At 41.2% G+C, this 18,302-nt stretch overlaps 1 protein-coding gene and 1 pseudogene across 1 annotated transcript; one reads left to right on the plus strand and one right to left on the minus strand.

Annotated features, from left to right (window-relative positions):
- The first annotated feature begins 1,712 nt into the window (after positions 1-1,712).
- On the plus strand, positions 1,713-3,558 carry TAS2R14 (taste 2 receptor member 14). Its single transcript, XM_012434273.2, has one exon. It carries the CDS (start codon positions 1,769-1,771, stop codon positions 2,726-2,728), a length of 960 nt encoding a protein of 319 aa, XP_012289696.1. The 5' UTR covers positions 1,713-1,768; the 3' UTR covers positions 2,729-3,558.
- A 4,532-nt stretch (positions 3,559-8,090) lies between these two features.
- On the minus strand, positions 8,091-9,065 carry LOC110568517 (E3 ubiquitin-protein ligase ZNRF2-like; annotated as a pseudogene).
- Between the last annotated feature and the right edge of the window lie 9,237 nt (positions 9,066-18,302).

Below are 18,302 nucleotides of genomic sequence, written 5' to 3' on the forward strand. Positions count from 1 at the left end.
AGCTGAGTTTGCCTTTTCAGTAGTTCTCTTGACTAAATGTAAGGTAATTTTCAAGAGATTTTAGTTTTATTTTATTTTATTTTATTTTTGCTCAGCATTGCTTCAGGGGACCGAAGGTGAGGGATCAGTTCTTCACAGTGGAATACCTTACATCTTTCTCTGTTGTCTTTGAAGTTTATGATGCATATTTTTCTACTTTCTTTGGTAACTGTTGCTGAATTTGTTTCATTGGTGCTTTGCTCATTTTACTTGCTTTTATAGCAATTGAAGAAGAATGACTGTGCCATGCTGCTTAGCTCCCCATCTTGGCTAGACAGTATGTCATCCTTTGCATAGATTGGTGCCTGTAGTGAGGATCATGGAGCACACGTTGCTGGGAGAATGAGTGCATGTGGAAAAAACGTCAAGGTATTTAGTGCTGATGGACCAATGTACCCTACTGGGCAGGGGAGAGGCACAGAATAAGGATTCTTGCTTTGTGGACAAACTCATTCAAACACAGTGGCTGCTTTATGAGACAACAAATACATTTCCACCTCTTCTCACATGTACAGAAAAAATGTTTCCAAAGTTTCCAAAATATTTACATTGAATACTATTTAATATAAACTTGCAAGTCCTTTTAAATGTGTTTAAAACTATCACAGTACTAAACATGAACTATATGCACAATAAATGTTGAAAATAAAAAGCCTGAATTATTAAAGTGAAAAGAGAAAAAGATTTGGATCCCAAATAAACGTATGTGTTTGTGTATGTGTGTGTGTGTGCATGCACACGTTTGGTGTGCATATACTTGTAAAAAGTAAAATAATAGAAAAGTATTATTCTTGGTACCCAGCATTCTAGGGATAATGTCTTCCACAAAATTATTAGAAAATTCTGCTATTTTTGGGGAGGAGCTTTGGATAACTATGAATAAATCCCCTTTACAGACCTAACCTTTAAAAAACCATTGGATTTTTCATTATTTTCTTTATTTTTATTGTAAATTGACATATTTTAGTTCCATATATTTATGGGGTATTAGGTGATGTTATGATTTATGAATACGTGGAATATTTAAATGAAACTAATTAACATATTCAAATGATATATTAACAAATGATAGGTAACAAATATCTATCTTTTTTAACGGTGAGAACATTTGAAATTTACTCTTTCATCAATTTTGTAATGTACAATACACTGTTATTAACCATATTCACAATGCTGTTCAATAGATCTCAAAAAAGCAAAACAAATTTTATTCCTCTTGTCTGAGGCTCTGTACTCTTTAATAATCATCTCCCCATTTTTCCCCACCCAAACTCAGAAGAATGTAAAAAATCTCAGTGCTTAGGTTGTTCCATATACCAATTTTTGTAATGATACTTCTCTCTCCAAAGTATGTAGATAAGACCAAAAAACCAAAACAATGAAAATAAATACATCTTTATTTGCATGTTAGCAAATGAGAATTCAGTGTTTCCTTTGTCACCAACTACAAAAGACTTCAGCCTACTGTGTATAAGGCACACAGTATCTGGATGAAGCTCAGCTGAGCTGTTTGGGGAAATACAGAGATTTTCATGAAGAAAGCTATAAACCGAGTGATTTGATTAGCAAATCTTGGTGGTTGCTGGTTTAACAATATATACACGAGTTTTTTTTTTTAAGGGACTATACTATTGAATTTTCAAGAATCAGATATACATAGCATTTTAGATGAATGCATTAAGAAGTCTTCAGCAGTGATATTAGACATTAGGGTATTCTCTTACAGGCAATGAGTGGTGTCATAAAGAGCACATTAACATTCATTTTCATTGTGGAATTTATAATTGGAAATTTAGGAAATGGTTTCATAGCACTGGTGAACTGTATCAATTGGGTCAAGAGAAGAAAGATCTCTTTAGCTGATCAGATTCTTACTGCTTTGGCAATCTCCAGAATTGGTCTGGTTTGGTTAATATTTGTAAGTTGGTGTGTATTTGTGCTTTATCCAGCTTTATTTTTAACTGAAAAAATGTTAAGAATGTTTATTAATACCTGGACGGTGATCAATCATTTTAGTGTCTGGTTTGCTACAAGTCTCAGTACTTTGTATTTTTTCAAGATAGCCAATTTTTCTAACTCTATTTTTCTCTACCTGAAGTGGAAAGTTAAAAAGGTGGTTTTAGTGCTGCTTCTTGGGACTTCAGTTGTTTTGTTTTTAAATATTGCACTGATAAACGTCCGTATGGATGCCGGGATCAATGAAGATAGAGGAAACAGAACTTGCAGTTCTGGTTCAAATAACTTTGCACGATTTTCCTGTCTTATTGTATTAACCAGCACTGTGTTCTCTTTGATACCCTTTACTTTGTCCCTGGCAAATTTTCTTCTGCTAAACTTCTCCTTGTGGAAACATCTCAAGAAGATGCACCACACAGTCAAAGGATCCGGAGACGCCAGCACCAAGGCCCACAGAAAACTCATACAAATTGTGATCACTTCCCTCCTACTCTATGCCATTTTCTCCGTGTCTTTTTTCATACCACTTTGGATCTCTGAATTGTTGGAGGAAAATCTAATTTTTATTTTTTGCCAAGTATTGACAATGTCTTATCCTTCAGGTCACTCATGTGTCCTGATTCTTGGAAACAAGAAGCTGAGACAGGCCTGTCTGTCAGTGCTGCCGTGGCTGACGTGCAGGTTCAAAGATGGGGAGCCCTCTGGCCGTAGAGAATTTAGGGAATCATCTTGAATATATTAGAAAAAAATAGTTCCTAAGAAATTCTTGTATGTTATATAAATTTATACTTCCTCAAGTTTCTTTCATTGTATATAACTTCGTGAATTTTACAAAGGTATATTTGGAATTAACACCATTCAAACTATCACAAATTACAATATAAGAAAGTATGTATATTTACCATACACAGAAGAATGTGAATTCCATAAAGAGTTCTAATACAAACAGATAATACAAATTTTGTATCAATCATTAACCTTTTTTGAGATTTTTAAATGAAAAACCTATAATGTTTATGTGTATTGTATGGATGTGACACAGTTACTAAAAATAGGCTGCTTAAACCTACATCTCAATCTGGTAGATGAAGCACATAAAATAATATGAAATTTTAGTACCATGTTAAATTTTCTTAATTTTTTAATAATATTTAGTACCTGATTAATGTGTATACAAAAAAGTAATTGGCTTTGTTTGTTGAATTAGAAGCCAGCTGTTTTACTAAACTATCATGTGCTTTGTTCATTCTCTTGTCTTTGCAGATAGAAAATTTTATCATCTGCATGTAGTGATTTATAATGATTATTTTACTTTTTCATTTTAGTACTTAGAATTCTTTTTTTTTAGTATCTGTTTGTATAATGAAATGGTTTGAACGTTCAAAGTGTCAAGTAATTGAAGCAGTAACTGCTATCTTTGCAAATGGAGTGTTTTTTAGTGTTTTAACAATAAACATTATACTGACAGGTTTGAGATAAATTCTTTTAAAAATAATCTTCACAGAGAATCTTTGTCTTCTTATTTTTCTCTGTGTGGTATTATAATAAAATCTCTGTTAAAAATATCACTTTTTTTTGCTGTTTATTAAGATGATCATGTTTTCCCTCTCCTCTGGCCAAATAAAATACAGTATTTGTTAATGGTGTACATAAAACAGTGATATGTGCTCCAGTTTATGCATTCTATATTTAATAAAATGCAATATACATATTCGTACACATACATACACATAGAGAGAGACAGAGACAGAGACAGGAATAAAATTGCAAGCTTAGAGGCAAACTGGAATTCAGAAAGTAACTGCAAGGTAATGAGAGGTAATCTCCAAGAGGAGAAAATAATCCCAATTTAAATAACATAAAAGTCTTATCAAAAAATTGTATACCAGAAGACAATTGATTCATTTTACGTGGGCTAAGGTATGTAACTATAACGTGAATTCTTTGCTAGAAACTTGTTCTGGGGTTGAATTAAATAATATCATTCCCCTCTCCTCTTAAAAAAATACGAGGGCTATTTACTAAACAGGAAGACTGTTGTGGACAGACTTGTTTGTCTCCAAAATTCGTGTGTTGAAGCCCATACTCTAGATGTGACTGTATTTGGAAATAAGGCCTTCAAGTAGGTATTTAAGTTTAAATTAGGTCATACAGTGACCTAATGCAACATGACTAGTGTCTTTACAAGAAGAGAAAGAAATGGGCACAGAGAAAAGACAGTGATGTATGATTCCATTTATATACCATTCTAGAATTTGGAAATATAGTGACAGAAAGCAGATCCATGGTTGCCTGGGAACTGGGGGTTTGATAAAGACTGGGCAGTGGTAAGTAGGAGGAATAACACAGGATCATGAAGGAAACTTTTGGGGGTAATATATATGTTTGTTACCTAATTATGGTGATGATGGCTTCACATGTGATAAGCATGAAATTGTGCACTTTATATATGTACAACTTACTGCATGTCAAGTATACCTCAAGTGATGTATTAGAAGCAGTTCAGGAGGAAAACTGCAGACAAATATGAATTCTTAGAAACCTTCTCTTTGCAACTTTGGAAGAATCAAATCTCATTATTTCCTATTCTTATTTTTTGATCTTAGCCTGGGCCTTATGTTTACTGGAATGAAATATTTAGGAATTCTTGTTGTCTTATCTACCTTACTGGCTTGTCTTCACCAACAGTAAGTTTTTAAGGGCAGAATGCTGCAGGGGTGTGTGTATTCATGCGTGCATGCATGCGTGCATGTGTGTGGTGGGGGATAGGAGAGCAGTAACAGAGAGAGCTCCTCTGAGGTGAGTTCTACCTTTCCTGGGGCCTAGGTTCAGTTTCCTCATCTAACACCCCATGAAAGTTCAGTTTTAGAGCCTACTCTATTACCCCATTTACATTATTGTGGGGGTTGGTGTATTCCTCAAATTCAGCTCAATATCCTGGAAGATGCCAAGCCTGTAATGCCCATCCTGCCTCTGCCTGGGTCATGTGTTGGAGCTCCTATCCTTCAAGTTTCCTATCCTTAAAATTTCTTATTTTTGCCTCCTTAACTCCTCAGTCTGGATCCCTCCAAATTCAAGGATAATATTGACAGTTCTATAGGGCTTTGCTAATGTATTGCTTCTCTATTGCTTTAAAAATTTTCTTCGAGAAATAAGAATATATTACAATTTAAGTCCACCATGTTGTTTAGGAAACCTGTACTTACTTACTTACTTTGGAGTAAGATTAAACAGCCATAGAGCAGGCGTCGTTCAGCAGAGGTGTGGAGAAGCTGAATAAAACCCAAAGGACTTTGATAGCTATAGGAAAGTGGGTAACACCGAGTAGTGAAGAAGCACAAAATTAGGACTATTCATGCTCTGCCGATGACCATCTGCATCCTCAGTATTGTCCGTATTTGGCTTTAACTAAGGGACTGCTTTGTGGAATTAATATAGAGTTCTATCAGTTTTCATAAGCCCTATAAATAGTTCTCAGAGTTTCCTGGATATTTTCAGTTATGTATTAGAGAATATCAAGAATACTTACGTTTTAAGGATATTTTGATATCTAATTTTTTAAATGGCAGGAGAAGCTTAATAAATATAAATGAAGGAAGAAATAACTAATTATTAGAAAATCAGCGGTTTTGAATCCATATAATTTCTTGAGCTCTATATTCTTATTGCCAAAAAGAATGCAGTCACTTCTGGGCAATAATCCCACGAGGTTGTTCTGCAAGTTATGTGTTTATGGGCACTTGCAAACAACTCATTGATAAATAAATGTAAATTATTAGCACTCAGCATTTAGGAGTTATAGCTTCTCTGGATTCATTCAGGAAACTTGAATGCTTTGAATTACAAGATCTTTGGATAAACTATAAAAATATCCCTTCAGTCTTCCCTCAGCATTCCTCAGTGGAGATGATTTTAGTGCTCACCACACTCCATCTACTAATTTAGATATTTATTATATGTTAAAGTTCTATGCACTGAATTTTAATATCATTGATAACAATTAAAATTAATGAGCAGAGTTTTTAAAAGTGCAATTGCGACGAAGATGGCCGCTTAGGAGGAAGTCAGGATTGCAGCTCTGAGAAAAGGCGCAGAGGGTGAGTGGACGCCGCATTTCCAGACGGATTTTTACTGCCCACAGACCAGGAGATTCACAGCAGGAGAAGCCCCACGTGTCGCCAGCACCGCTGGTTTGAGTGGTGTGGCTGCTCAGCCTATGCCCTGGGGCGGGGGGCAGTGGCTTCTTATGCAGAGTGAGAGAGACAGAGTTCCCTCTGAGCCAGCAAGGGGAGCTGAAGCAGGGAGCCAAGCCAGGAGACCCCGGGCAAGGGAGCGCCACGAATCTCAGAAGGAAACCTAGGCAAAACCATTCAGGACATAGGCGTAGGCAAGGACTTTATGACCAAAACACCAAAAGCATTGGCAACAAAAGCCAAAATAGACAAATGGGACCTGATCAAACTCCACAGCTTTTGCACGGCAAAAGAAACAGTCAATAGAGTGAATCGGCAACCAACAGAATGGGAAAAAATTTTTGCAGCCTACCCATCTGACAAAGGGCTGATATCCAGAATTTACAATGAACTAAAAAAGATTTACAAGAAAAAAACAAACAAGCCCATTCAAAAATGGGCGAAGGATATGAACAGATACTTTACAAAAGAAGACATACATGAGGCCAACAAACATATGAAAAAATGCTCATCATCACTGGTCATTAGAGAAATGCAAATCAAAACTACATTGAGATACCATCTCACGCCAGTTAGAATGGCGATCATTAAAAAATCTGGAGAAAACAGATGCTGGAGAGGATGTGGAGAAATAGGAACACTTTTACACTGTTGGTGGGAGTGTAAATTAGTTCAACCACTGTGGAAAACAGTGTGGCGATTCCTCAAGGACCTAGAAATAGAAATTCCATTTGACCCAGCAATCCCATTACTGGGCATATATCCAAAGGATTATAAATCGTTCTACTATAAGGACACATGCACACGAATGTTCACTGCAGCACAGTTTACAATAGCAAAGACCTGGAACCAGCCCAAATGCCCATCGATGATAGACTGGACAGGAAAAATGTGGCACATATACACCATGGAATATTATGCAGCCATTAAAAACGAGGAGTTCACATCCTTCGTAGGGACATGGATGAACCTGGAAAACATCATTCTCAGCAAACTGACACAAGAACACAAAATCAAACACCACATGTTCTCACTCATAGGTGGGTGTTGAACAAGGAGAACACATGGACACAGGGAGGGGAGCACTATACACGGGGGTCTGTTGGGGGGGAGGGGGGATAGCGGGGGGGGGTGGGGAGTTGGGGAGGGATAGCATGGGGAGAAATGCCAGATATAGGTGAAGGGGAGGGAGGCAGCAAATCATACTGCCACGTATGCACCTATGCAACAACCTTGCATGTTTTTCACATGTACCCCAAAACCTAAAATGCAATTAAAAAATAAATAAATAAAAATAAAAATAAATTGGTAATCTGTATTTTTTTTTTAAATTGCATAGCTGCAAGATGATTCACTGCTGATTAACTGTTGAGCAGTTTTATTTAAGAGGATAAGTATACTTAATAAACTGCAATTCAGTAGAGTATTCTATATTTAATTAAAATGTAATTATATAATGTGATTTACTCTTTGGACTGCATTCTGATATTAAACCTTCAATTTAAAAATATTAACACAGCTTTCCTATGTAGAAGTCTATTTTCCACTCTTGGGGGAAAAAAATGGAAGGACTTGAAATCATGGTCTACACATTCAGAGAATGTTTTTACTGCTTGATTAAATTTCTTGGTTTCACATTTAAGACTTTATAAGAAGTAAATTATATGTTTTGCAATTTAAGAACAGATGAATGCAGAAACATTACGTTGGAGAAAACAAAGAGATCCCAAACTAAACAACAAAACAAATCAAAACATAACTAGTTGTGCCGCTCTGGAGAACTTAATAAAAAGTAACTCGACTTTTAAATCAGTTAACTTTGGCGTCTGAATACAAAATGTTTATCAGTATTACCTACGTAAATGACTATTAAGGGATGTGCAGCATTTTCAAAAATCCCTGTGTGTCCTTTATATGCATGTTTGGTACACTGAGTTCTGTGGTCACTGTCCTCTCTTCAGTGGGATTTTTGTCTTTCCCCAGTACAATTGTTCATCTCTGTATTACCAAGTCCTCACAAAACTCAGATTTCTGACTGAGTATGCCTGCGTTTTTGTTTCTCCAGAGACAATATCTTCATATTCTCTTGGTTTTTCAAGCATCTTGTAAAGACAAGAAAACCTATAAAACAGGAAGTTGATGCTTAATCTGAAGGGTGCTCAGGGCAAGATCTATTTACTTCAAACCATTCATCTATGCAGCCTTTATGATATATGCATAGACAAGGCAGTCTTGCTATAGTATCTCCCTGCTGCAGTTCTTCAAGGCATATTGTACATTCCCCAGCATCTTTACTCAGTACATCTTCGTTATAGGTTATTCTTGGCTTTGTTAAACACATTACAAGATGCAAATCCATTTCATCTGAGGGTACAAATTTTGAGCATACGGGGCACTTAAATCCTCCAAACATGTGCGGCGAGAGGAGAGCTGGTAAGGAGCAGATCACCAGATGCGGCCCGCCGGGGCTCCCACTGGCCAGCCGATCCCTGCCGCCGCCGCCGCCACCGTCCTCGGGGCTGCTGTGCACCGAGTCCTGCGAGCCGTACGGGCCGCTGCTGCTGTTCGGGATGCTGAAGGAGGACTGCGCCGCGCGGGCCCCGACGCCACGCTCCCCACGGCCCCGCCAAGGGAGCGGCTGCGAGGGGCCGGGGCTGCCGGGGCCGCCGAGGCCGCTGCGGCGCCGCCCGAGGCAGGCTGGTGCGTGACAGGCACCTGAGCCGGGAACCTCCCCGCGGCGGCGGCCCGAGAGCCGCCGCCACTGCCGCCCGCGGTGGTCCCATTGGCCCCTCCGCTGCTGCTGGAAGGCAGATCCGAGCCCGAGTACGCGCGCGTGCGGCCATTAGCGGCGGCCGGGCCGCTCTGCTTGGCGCCCATGTCCGTCCTGCCCCGGGCCGGGCCGGCGCGTAGCGCCCGGAGCTCCGGGAGGGCGGACCTGTAAAGGATTTTAATTCTCCTTCACTTATGAAGCTTAGTTTGACTGGAGATAAAATTCTGGGTTGGGGCCGGGCATGTTGGCTCATGCCTATAATCCTAGCACTTTGGAAGGCGAAGGTATGTGGATCACCTGAGGTCAGGAGTTTGAGACCAGCCTAGCCAACACAGTGAAACCCTGTTTCTACTAAAAAACTACAAAATATTAGCTGGGCATGGTGGCGGGCAACTATAATCCCAACTACTTGGGAGGCTGAAGCAGGGGAATCACTTGAACCTGGGAGACAGAGGTTACAGTGAGCTGAGATCACACCACTGCACTTTAGCCTGGGCGACAGAGCGAGACTCTGTCTCAAAATAAAAAATAAATATAAAAAATTTAAAAAAAAGAATTTCTGAGTTGAAAATTTTTTTCTTTAAGAATGTTGAATATCGGCCCCTACTGTCTCCTGGTTAGTAGGGTTTCTGCAGAGAGATCCGCCGTTAGTCTGATGGGCTTCCCTTTGTAGGTACCTGACCATTCCCTCTGGATGCCTTTAACATTTTTTCCTTAGTTTCAGACTTGGTGAATTGATGATTATATGTCTTGGGGTTGCTCTTCTTGAGGAGTACCTTAGTGGAGTTCTCTGTACTTCCTGAATTTGAGTGTTGGCTTGTCTTGCTAGGTTGGGGAAGTTCTCTTGGATAATATCCTGAAGTGTGTTTTCCAACTTGGTTCCATCCTCTCCATCACTTTCAGGTACACCAATCAATCATAGGTTTGGTCTTTTCACATAGTCCCATATTTCTTGGAGGCTTTGTATATTCCTTTTCATTCTTTTTTCTCTAATCTTGTCTTCAGTTTTGTTTCATTAATTTGGTCTTTAATCTCTGATATCCTTTCTTCTGCTATTTGGCTATTAATACTTGTGTATGCTTCATGAAGTTCTCATGCTGTGTTTTTCAACTCCATCAAGTCATTTATTTTCTTCTCTAAACTGGTTATTCTAGTTAGCAATTCCTTTAACCTTTTGTCAAGATTCTTAGCTTCCTTGCATTTGTTAAGAACATGCTCCTTTAGCTTGGAGGAGTTTGTTGTTACCCACCTTTTGAAGCCTACTTCTGTCAATTCATCAAACTCTTTCTTCGTCCAGTTTTGTGCCCTTCCTGGCAAGGAGTTGTGATCCTTTGGCGGAGAGGAGGTATTCTGGTTTTGGGGATTTTCAGCATTCTTGTGCTGCTTTTTTCTCATCTTTGTGGATTTATCTACCTTTGATCTTTGATGCCGATGACCTTTGGATGGGGTGTTTGTGTGGGTGTCCTTTTTATTGATTTTGTTGTTATTGCTTTCTGTTTGTTAGTTTTCCTTTTAAAGTTAAGCCCCTCGTCTGCAGGTCTGCTGAAATTTGCCAGAGGTGGACTCCAGACTCTATTTGTCTGAGTATCACCAGTGGAGACTGCAAAACAGCAAATGTTGCTGCTTGCTCCTTCCTCTGGAAGCTTCATCCCAGAGGGGCACCTGCCAGCTGCCAACTGGAGCTCTCCTGTATGAAGTGTCTGTTGACCTGTGCTGTGACTTTTCTCCCATTCAGGATGCATGGGGGTCATGGACCCACTTGAGGAGGCAGTCTGTCCCTTAGCAGAGCTCCAGTGCTGTGCTGGGAGATATGCTGCTCTTTTCAGAGCCGGCAGGCAGGAATGTTTAAGTCTTCTGAAGCTGCACCCACAGTTGCCCCTTCCCCCAGGTGCTCTGTCCCAGGGAGATGAAAGTTTTGTCTATAAGCCCCTGACTGAGGTTGCTGCCTTTATTTCAAAGATGACTTGCCCAGTGAGGAGGAATCTAGAGAGACAGTCTGGCCACAGAGCCTTTGCTGTGCTGTGGTGGGTTCCACCCAGTCTGAATTTCACAGCGGCTTCATTTACACTGTGAGGGGAAAACAGCCTACTCAAGACTCAGTAATGGTGGACACCTTTCCTGCCAACAAGTTGAGTGTCCCAGGTTGACTTCAGACTGCTGTGCTGGCAGTGAGAATTTCAAGCCAGTGGATCTTAGCTTGCTGGGCTGGGATGGGACCCGCTGAGCAAGACCACTCGGCTCCTTGGCTTCAGCCCCGTTTCCAGGGGAGTGAATAGTTCTCTCTCATTGGAGTTGCAGGCACAACTGGGGTATGAAAAAAAAAATCCTACAGCAAGCTCAGTGTCTGCCCAAAGAGCGGCCCAGTTTTGTGTTTGAATCCTAGGGCCCTGGTGCTGTTGGCACTTAAGGAAATCTCCTGGTCTGCAGGTGGTAGAAACCGGGGAAAAAGTGTAGTGTATGGGCACGAGGGACAGTCCTTCACGGCATAGTCCCTCACGGCTTCCCTTGGCTAGGGGAGAGAGTTCCCCAGCCTCTTGCACTTCTTGGTAAGGTGATGCCCCACCCTGTTTCTGCTCGCCTTCCGTGTGCTACATTCACTGTCTAACCAGTCCCAATGAGATGAATGAGGAACTTCAGTTGGAAATGCCGAAATTACCTGCCTTTTGTGTTGCTCTTGCTGTGAGCTGCAGATTGGAGTTGTTCCTATTTGGCCATGTTGCCAGATCCCTGGCCAGATTCCTGGCATGATTGTCAAATGGGATGCGGTTTTCATTTGTATTACTTTGATGAACATATTTTTAGTTACTTTTGGCCATTTGTATGTCTTCTTTTGAAACACATCTATTCATGTCCTATGTCTGTTTTTAATTGAATTATTTTGTTGTCGATGAGTAGCTTGAGTTTCTTGTATACCCTGCATATTAGTTCCCTGTCGGATGCATAGTTTACAAATATTTTCTCTTTGCAGGTCATCTGTTGACTGTGTTGATGATTTATTTTGCTGTGTAGAGTGTTTTAGATAAATGAAGTGCCATTTGTCCAATTTGCTTTTTGTTGCCTGAGCTTTTGATGTCTTAGTCATAAGTTCTTTTCTAAGCCAATGTCCAGAAGAATTTCTCTTGTATTATTTTATGTCCACATTTTACATTTAAGTCTTTAATCCATCCTGAGTTATTTTTCTGTATGAGAGACGTGAGAGATAGAGATCCAGCTTCATCCTTCTGTATATGGCAATTCAATTTTCCCAGCACCATTCATTGAAAAGAGTGATATTTCCCAAGTGTGTGTTCTTGCCTGCTTTGTCAAAGATCAGTTGCCTGAAAATACATCACTTTATTTCCAGATATTTTATTCCATTCCATTGACTTTTATGCCTGTTTTTATACCAGTCATATCCTCTCTTCATTACTGTAGTCTTGTATAATTTGAATTCAGGCAATGTGACACTTCCCAATTTGTTCATTTTGCTTAGGATTGCTTTGAATCTCTGGGTTCCTTTTTTTTTTTTTTTTGCTCTACAAGTAATTTTGGATTTTTTTTTTCTAATTCTGTAATAAATGACATTGGTATTTTGATGAGGATTGCATTGAATCTTGATTTCTTTGGACACTATGGCTGGCCTTCTTAACATTCTTTCAACATAGCAAGTTTGTTCCTAACTTTATCAAGCATGTGTTTGCATTTTATTCAAATATACTCAAATCTTACCACATTAAAGCATTCTTTGAATACACAGAACCCCTTATTCTCCTAAACCTGTATTAATTATTTATCAAACCATTGCACTCTGAAATAGCCTAATACAATATTCACACTAATATTAACACTCTTATGTAGTCCCCACCACATTATATCAGATTGGTTTGTGTGACCAATAAAATATGGCAGAAATGATGATATGTTACCACTGAGATTAAGTTATAAAAGAAACTATGGCTTCATTTTTTGTTGTTCAGTTCCTGCCTTCTCTTTGTCTCCCTGTCTCTCTCTCTCTCTCTCTCTCTCTCTGTCTCTCTCTCTCAATTCACTTGCACTGGGCACACCCAGCTGCCATGTGTCTCAGGTCTATGGAGTGAATCTCTAAGCATCTCTCTCCTTGGACACAACAGAGGAGTAGACACCTAGAGAGGAGAAAGAAGTCTCCCACCTCCAGTTCTTCAGTCCTCACCTGACTTCCATAACAAGCTCACTGTTCTAGAGTTGATTCCAATATGGAGACCTGAGTGGTGAGTGATAGGCATGGTTCTGCTACCTCCTAGTTAGCCCTGCTTGAAAGTCAAATGACAGCTCCAACTGCTGATATCTCTTTGATAGTGAACTATTTTTCATTTTTTAGAATGAGCTTTTCTTTGCTTTGTGTTCATAATTGTATCCTACAGTCACCAAGGTCAATACTACTCTGTACCTGAATTTATATGTTAATTACATTTAAATTTCTTTCCTAGAAAACCTTCCATGCCCAACCACAAAGTGAGTAATTATCCATTTTCTCGATTATTTGCTTTGTTTTAAAAACATCTAAGTCTTCCTTCAACTTCCAAGGGACCTGCAAAATCCCTCTTAGTATAACTTTCCTCACTCTCAAAAGTCAGAAAATTGGCTTTTGTCTCTGAAATTCCCATTTCTCCCGTTAAGTAGGAAAATGCATATCCTGAGTTACTGTATTCCTCTTCCTTGCTTTTTTTCTTCTGTGAAACACATGGTAGCATAGCTTCAGCATATAAGAAGCAAAATCTTTCAAGATTTGTCATGTGGGCAGATGTGTTATGTGATATTCACACTTAAATGATTACCTGACTGAATATAGGATTCTAGGTTTCTATTTTTACTTAGAATTTTAAAGCCCCTGTTCCACCACAGAAACAAGGAGTCATCTTGCAAGCAGAGAGCAGGTTTCACCAGACACTGAATGTGTTGATACCTTAATCTTAAACTTCCTAGCCTGCAGAACGTTGAGAAACTAATTTCTGCTCTTTATCATTACCCAGTCTGCCATCTTGTTATAGCAGTAGATATGGACTAATGCATAAACCCATCTGAGTTCAAATTAGTAAATAGCTCATTGCAACCTCTGTCTCCTGGGTTTAAGGGATTCTCCTGCCTCCACCTCCTGGGTAGCTGGGATTACAGTCGGGCACCACAACGCCCGGCTAATTTTTATATTTTTAGTGAAGACAGCGTTTCATCATGTTGGTCAAGCTGGTCTCAAACTCCTGATCTCAGGTGATCTGCTTGCCTCAGCCCCCCAAAGTGCTGGGATGGGATTACAGATGTGGGCCACTGTGTCCAGCTGGTCTTGTTGTTTTAATGTGGCAGAATATGCAAAACACACAATTTACCATTGAGATGTGCAGCTGGTGGCTGAGGCAGGAGAATCACTTTAGCCTGGGAGGCAGAGGTTGAAGTGAGCAGAGATGGTGCCACTGCACTCCAGCCCAGGTGAGAGAATGAGACTCTGTCTCAAAACAAATTGATTTAAGATGTAGAAAGACTGAATTATCCTATCACCATTAGATAATTTGCATTGCAGTATAAAAATCATAGCCAGGTTGGGCTTATCTTAAGAATGCAAGGACGGTTTAACATTCTAAAAATCTATGAATGGCATTGACCTCACCAGTACATTTAAGGGAAAAATATTATTTTTCTCAGAAATGAATGTACAAAAGAATTTTGATAAATGTCACATTCATTAATGATTAGAAAGAAAGAGAAAGAAACCTTTGAACAGACTAGGACCAGGGGAAACTTTAACCAAATAAAGACATCAACGGAAAACCTACAGTTGACATAAATAACAATTGGAAGATACTGGAGGCATCCCCCATAACGTCAGGAGCCCACTCACCACTCTGTTCATCACTGTGGGGAGGGTGCCCTTGCCAGAGCAATGAACGAGGAAAACAAAACCATGGAGATCAGAAACCAAGAAACAAAGCTCTCATTATTAGGGACATGAAGGATCTCACAAAAACATCTAAAGGAGTCTACAGGCATATTATGAAACAATTAGTCTGGGCACAGTGGCTCACACCTGTAATCCCAGCACTTTGGAAGGCCGAGGCAGGCAGACTGCTTGAGGTCAAGGAGTTTGAGGCCAACCTGGTCAACATGGTGAAACCTTGTCTCTATTAAAAATACAAGGATTAGCCAGGCATAGTGGTTTGCACCTGTAATCCCAGCTACTTGGGAGGCCGAGACACGAGAATCACTTGAACCCAGGGTCGGGGGGCAGAAGTTGAATTGAGCTGAGATCACACCACTGCACTTCAGCCCAGGCAACAGAGTGACACCCTGTGTCAAAAAAAATAAAAAAGAAACAGAAGGCTGGCAGCAGGTGCACAATGGGCAGAAGAGCAGAGCAGTCCGATGGTGCACACAGGCCCAGGAGGAGGGGTGGAGACCCAGGAAGGAGGAGTCAGGGGACTTTGATGTCTCCAGAAGACAGAATTAGTGATAAACATACCACCCATTGAGAGGCAAGGTCTGGGTGAGATCAGACACCTGAAGGGGCAGAGAAAGGCGTGGAGCATCAGCCAGGAAAGCTGCCTCCAACTCGGGGGTAGAGAGGGTGTTTGTGGGAGTGGAAGGCCCTGAGAATGGAAGTGGAATGAAAAGACCAGGCTGGAACATTCTGGCTAGCTGGTCAGGGCCACATGCAAACCTGAGCTGCCTCTCCTTTTTTACAGCAAGCAGTGGGACCTCTCCAGACCCCCTCAGCTCAAGAGGGAGGGCGGGCTGTCTTTCTGGATTCTGCCCCTCTTACTTGGCAGAGTTCAGCTTCCTAGGTGGTTCTCACAGGTTGTTGAGTGGCTGCAGGTTTTCCAGGTGCAGGGTGAGTGCAAGCTGTCAGTGGCTTTACCAATCTGGGGTCTAGAGGATGGTGGCCCCCTTCCTATAGCACCACTAGACAGTGCCCCACTGGGGCTCTGCGTGGGGATTCCAAGCCCACATTTCCTCCCCAGTCTGCCCTAGTAGAGGTCCTCTGTTGGTCAACATTATAAAAATCTATGAATATCATTGACCTCACCAGTACCTTTAAAAGAAAATTTAAGAGATGGCTCTGCCCCTGCAGCAGGCTCCTACCTGGACACTCAGGCTTTCCCACACATTCCCTGAAATCTAGGCAGTGGCTTCCAAGCCTGCGTCACACTTGCACTCTGTGCACTGCAGGCTAAACACCAAGTGGAAAGCACCAAGGCTTGAGGCTTGCAGCCTCCAGAGTAGTGGAGGCTCTACCTACATCTGGGACCATTTGTGCTGAGGCTGGAGCCAGAGCTGCCAGCATGGGGGGAGCAGTGACCCAAGGCTGCACAGGGCAGTGGGGCCATTAGTCTGGTCCAGGAGACTACATTCCTTCTAGGCCTCAGGGCCTGTGATGGGAGAGCTGCTTCTGAGTTTTCTAACATGCCTTCAAGGCCTTTTCGCCACTGTCTTTGCTATCAGCATTTGGCTCCTTTTTAGTTACAGAAATCTCCTCAGCAAGTTATTGCTCCACAGCCTGCTTGAGTTTCTCTCTCAAAAAAAAAAAGAAAGAAAGAAAAAAAGCTTTTTCTTTCTCTGCCACATGGTCAGGCTGAAATTTTTCCAAACTTTGATGCTCTGCATCCTGTTTAAATAGAAATTTGATATTTAAGTTATTTCTTTGCTCCCACTTCTCAGTTAGGCTGTTACAAGCAGCCAGGACACTTCTTGAATACTTTGCTACTTAAAAATCTTTTCCTGCACTTATGCTAAATCACCACTCTTAAGTTCCAATTCCACATCTTGGACTACCTTGAGCACTTTCTGTAAGGCCGATTCAGTCATGGTGAATTCCCTCAGTATTTGCTTTTCAGGGAAAGACTTTGTCTCTCCTTCATTTATGGAAAGGGTAACCTTGCTGGAAATACCATTCTTGACTAACTTTTCTCAGTGCTTTAATGTATCATTATATTTTCTTCTCATCAATAAGGTTTTGACTGAGAAATTCTCTCTTCATCTGATGGAGTTTGCTTTACAGGTGACTAGATGCTTTTCTTTTGGTGGTTTTAACATTTGCATTTTCACAGGGACTTTAGATAGTCTGACTATAGTTTGCCATGGCAAAGACCCTTTGCATTGCATTCTTTGGGGATATTTTTATCCTGTATCTGGATGTCTAATTCTCTTGTTAGATATGAGTAGTTTTCATTATTATTTCATTAATAGGCTAGCACGTGGGCTCTGGTTCCAGGTGGGCTTGGAGGGGCAGCTGCCTGATGTCTGGACAGCTTCCCTTTCTCACTCTTGGCTTACCTGGACTGAGTTGCTTGTTGGCTGCTTCTGCCAATTCTGGGTTTTCAAGGGAAGAGTGGCCCAGTGATGGCTGTTCTTTGAGGAAAAGGGAAGAATGTCTCTTGCTTAAAATGTTTCTGTGTTTCCAGGTAGCTATTTAGTTAATTAAAGCCAGGGTCTCTCACTCTGTTGCCCAGGCTGGAGTGCAATGGCACCATCTTGGCTCACAGCAGCCTCCACCTTCCAGGATCAAGCAGTGCTCCCACCTCAGCTTCCCAAGTAGCTGGGACTACAGGCACATGCCACCATGCTTGGCTAATTTTTTGAAAAAAAAAGTTTTTAAACTGAGACAATATCTCACTATATTGCCCAGGATGTTCTCAAACTCATAGGCTCTAGTGATCCTCCTGACTAGGCCTCCCAAAGTGCTGACATAACGGGCATGGTTTTAATTTTTTAAAGCTCCCAGCAGTGGTATTAAACTCTTACTTTTCAGAGAAAGGGCACTCTTTCCCCATTTCTCATGTTATCCTCTCCTGCCTCTGCTTAGGGCTCACTCTTGGGGAAAGCGCCACTTGAGAGATTCCTTTTTGTATGTGGCTTGTGACTGACAGGTCCCCGCTTACAGAGGCTGCTTCTCAGGGTGGGGTCCCCGAGGTCTGGAGTGTGACCTCTGAAAATCTTCAGGGTCAGATGCAGAATGAGAGCCTGTGACCACATAACCCCTGGAGGGGGACGTCCTGCCACCCTGTGCTTTACTGTGCAAATCTGGATGCACATTTCAGATAATTGAAAAACGTTAACCAGTAGGACCTAGAAGAAGAGGTGAGGAGGGGTCACCCTCCAGATGTGCCTGTGGTGAGCCTTCGTGCTGAGCAGGTGCAGGGAGGGAGGCCCAGGTGCACAAACCTGTGAAGTATGAGCATCTGGCTGGGCTCTTTGACCTGCTCCAGAGCTTCTCCTCATTTTCTAGCCACTTCACCTGCAGAAGGCCCAGGTGGCTGTGGCCTCTAGGGTCCCTTGCAGTGGATATGATGCCCATCCTCAGCTCCCCTGCCAGCCTGGTGCTGTACTCAGCACTGTCATAT

This window comes from Aotus nancymaae, unplaced genomic scaffold (assembly GCF_030222135.1).
Source record: "Aotus nancymaae isolate 86718 unplaced genomic scaffold, 86718_ANA_hifiasm-v0.15.2.pri h1tg000016l, whole genome shotgun sequence".
Lineage (NCBI taxonomy): Eukaryota > Metazoa > Chordata > Mammalia > Primates > Aotidae > Aotus > Aotus nancymaae.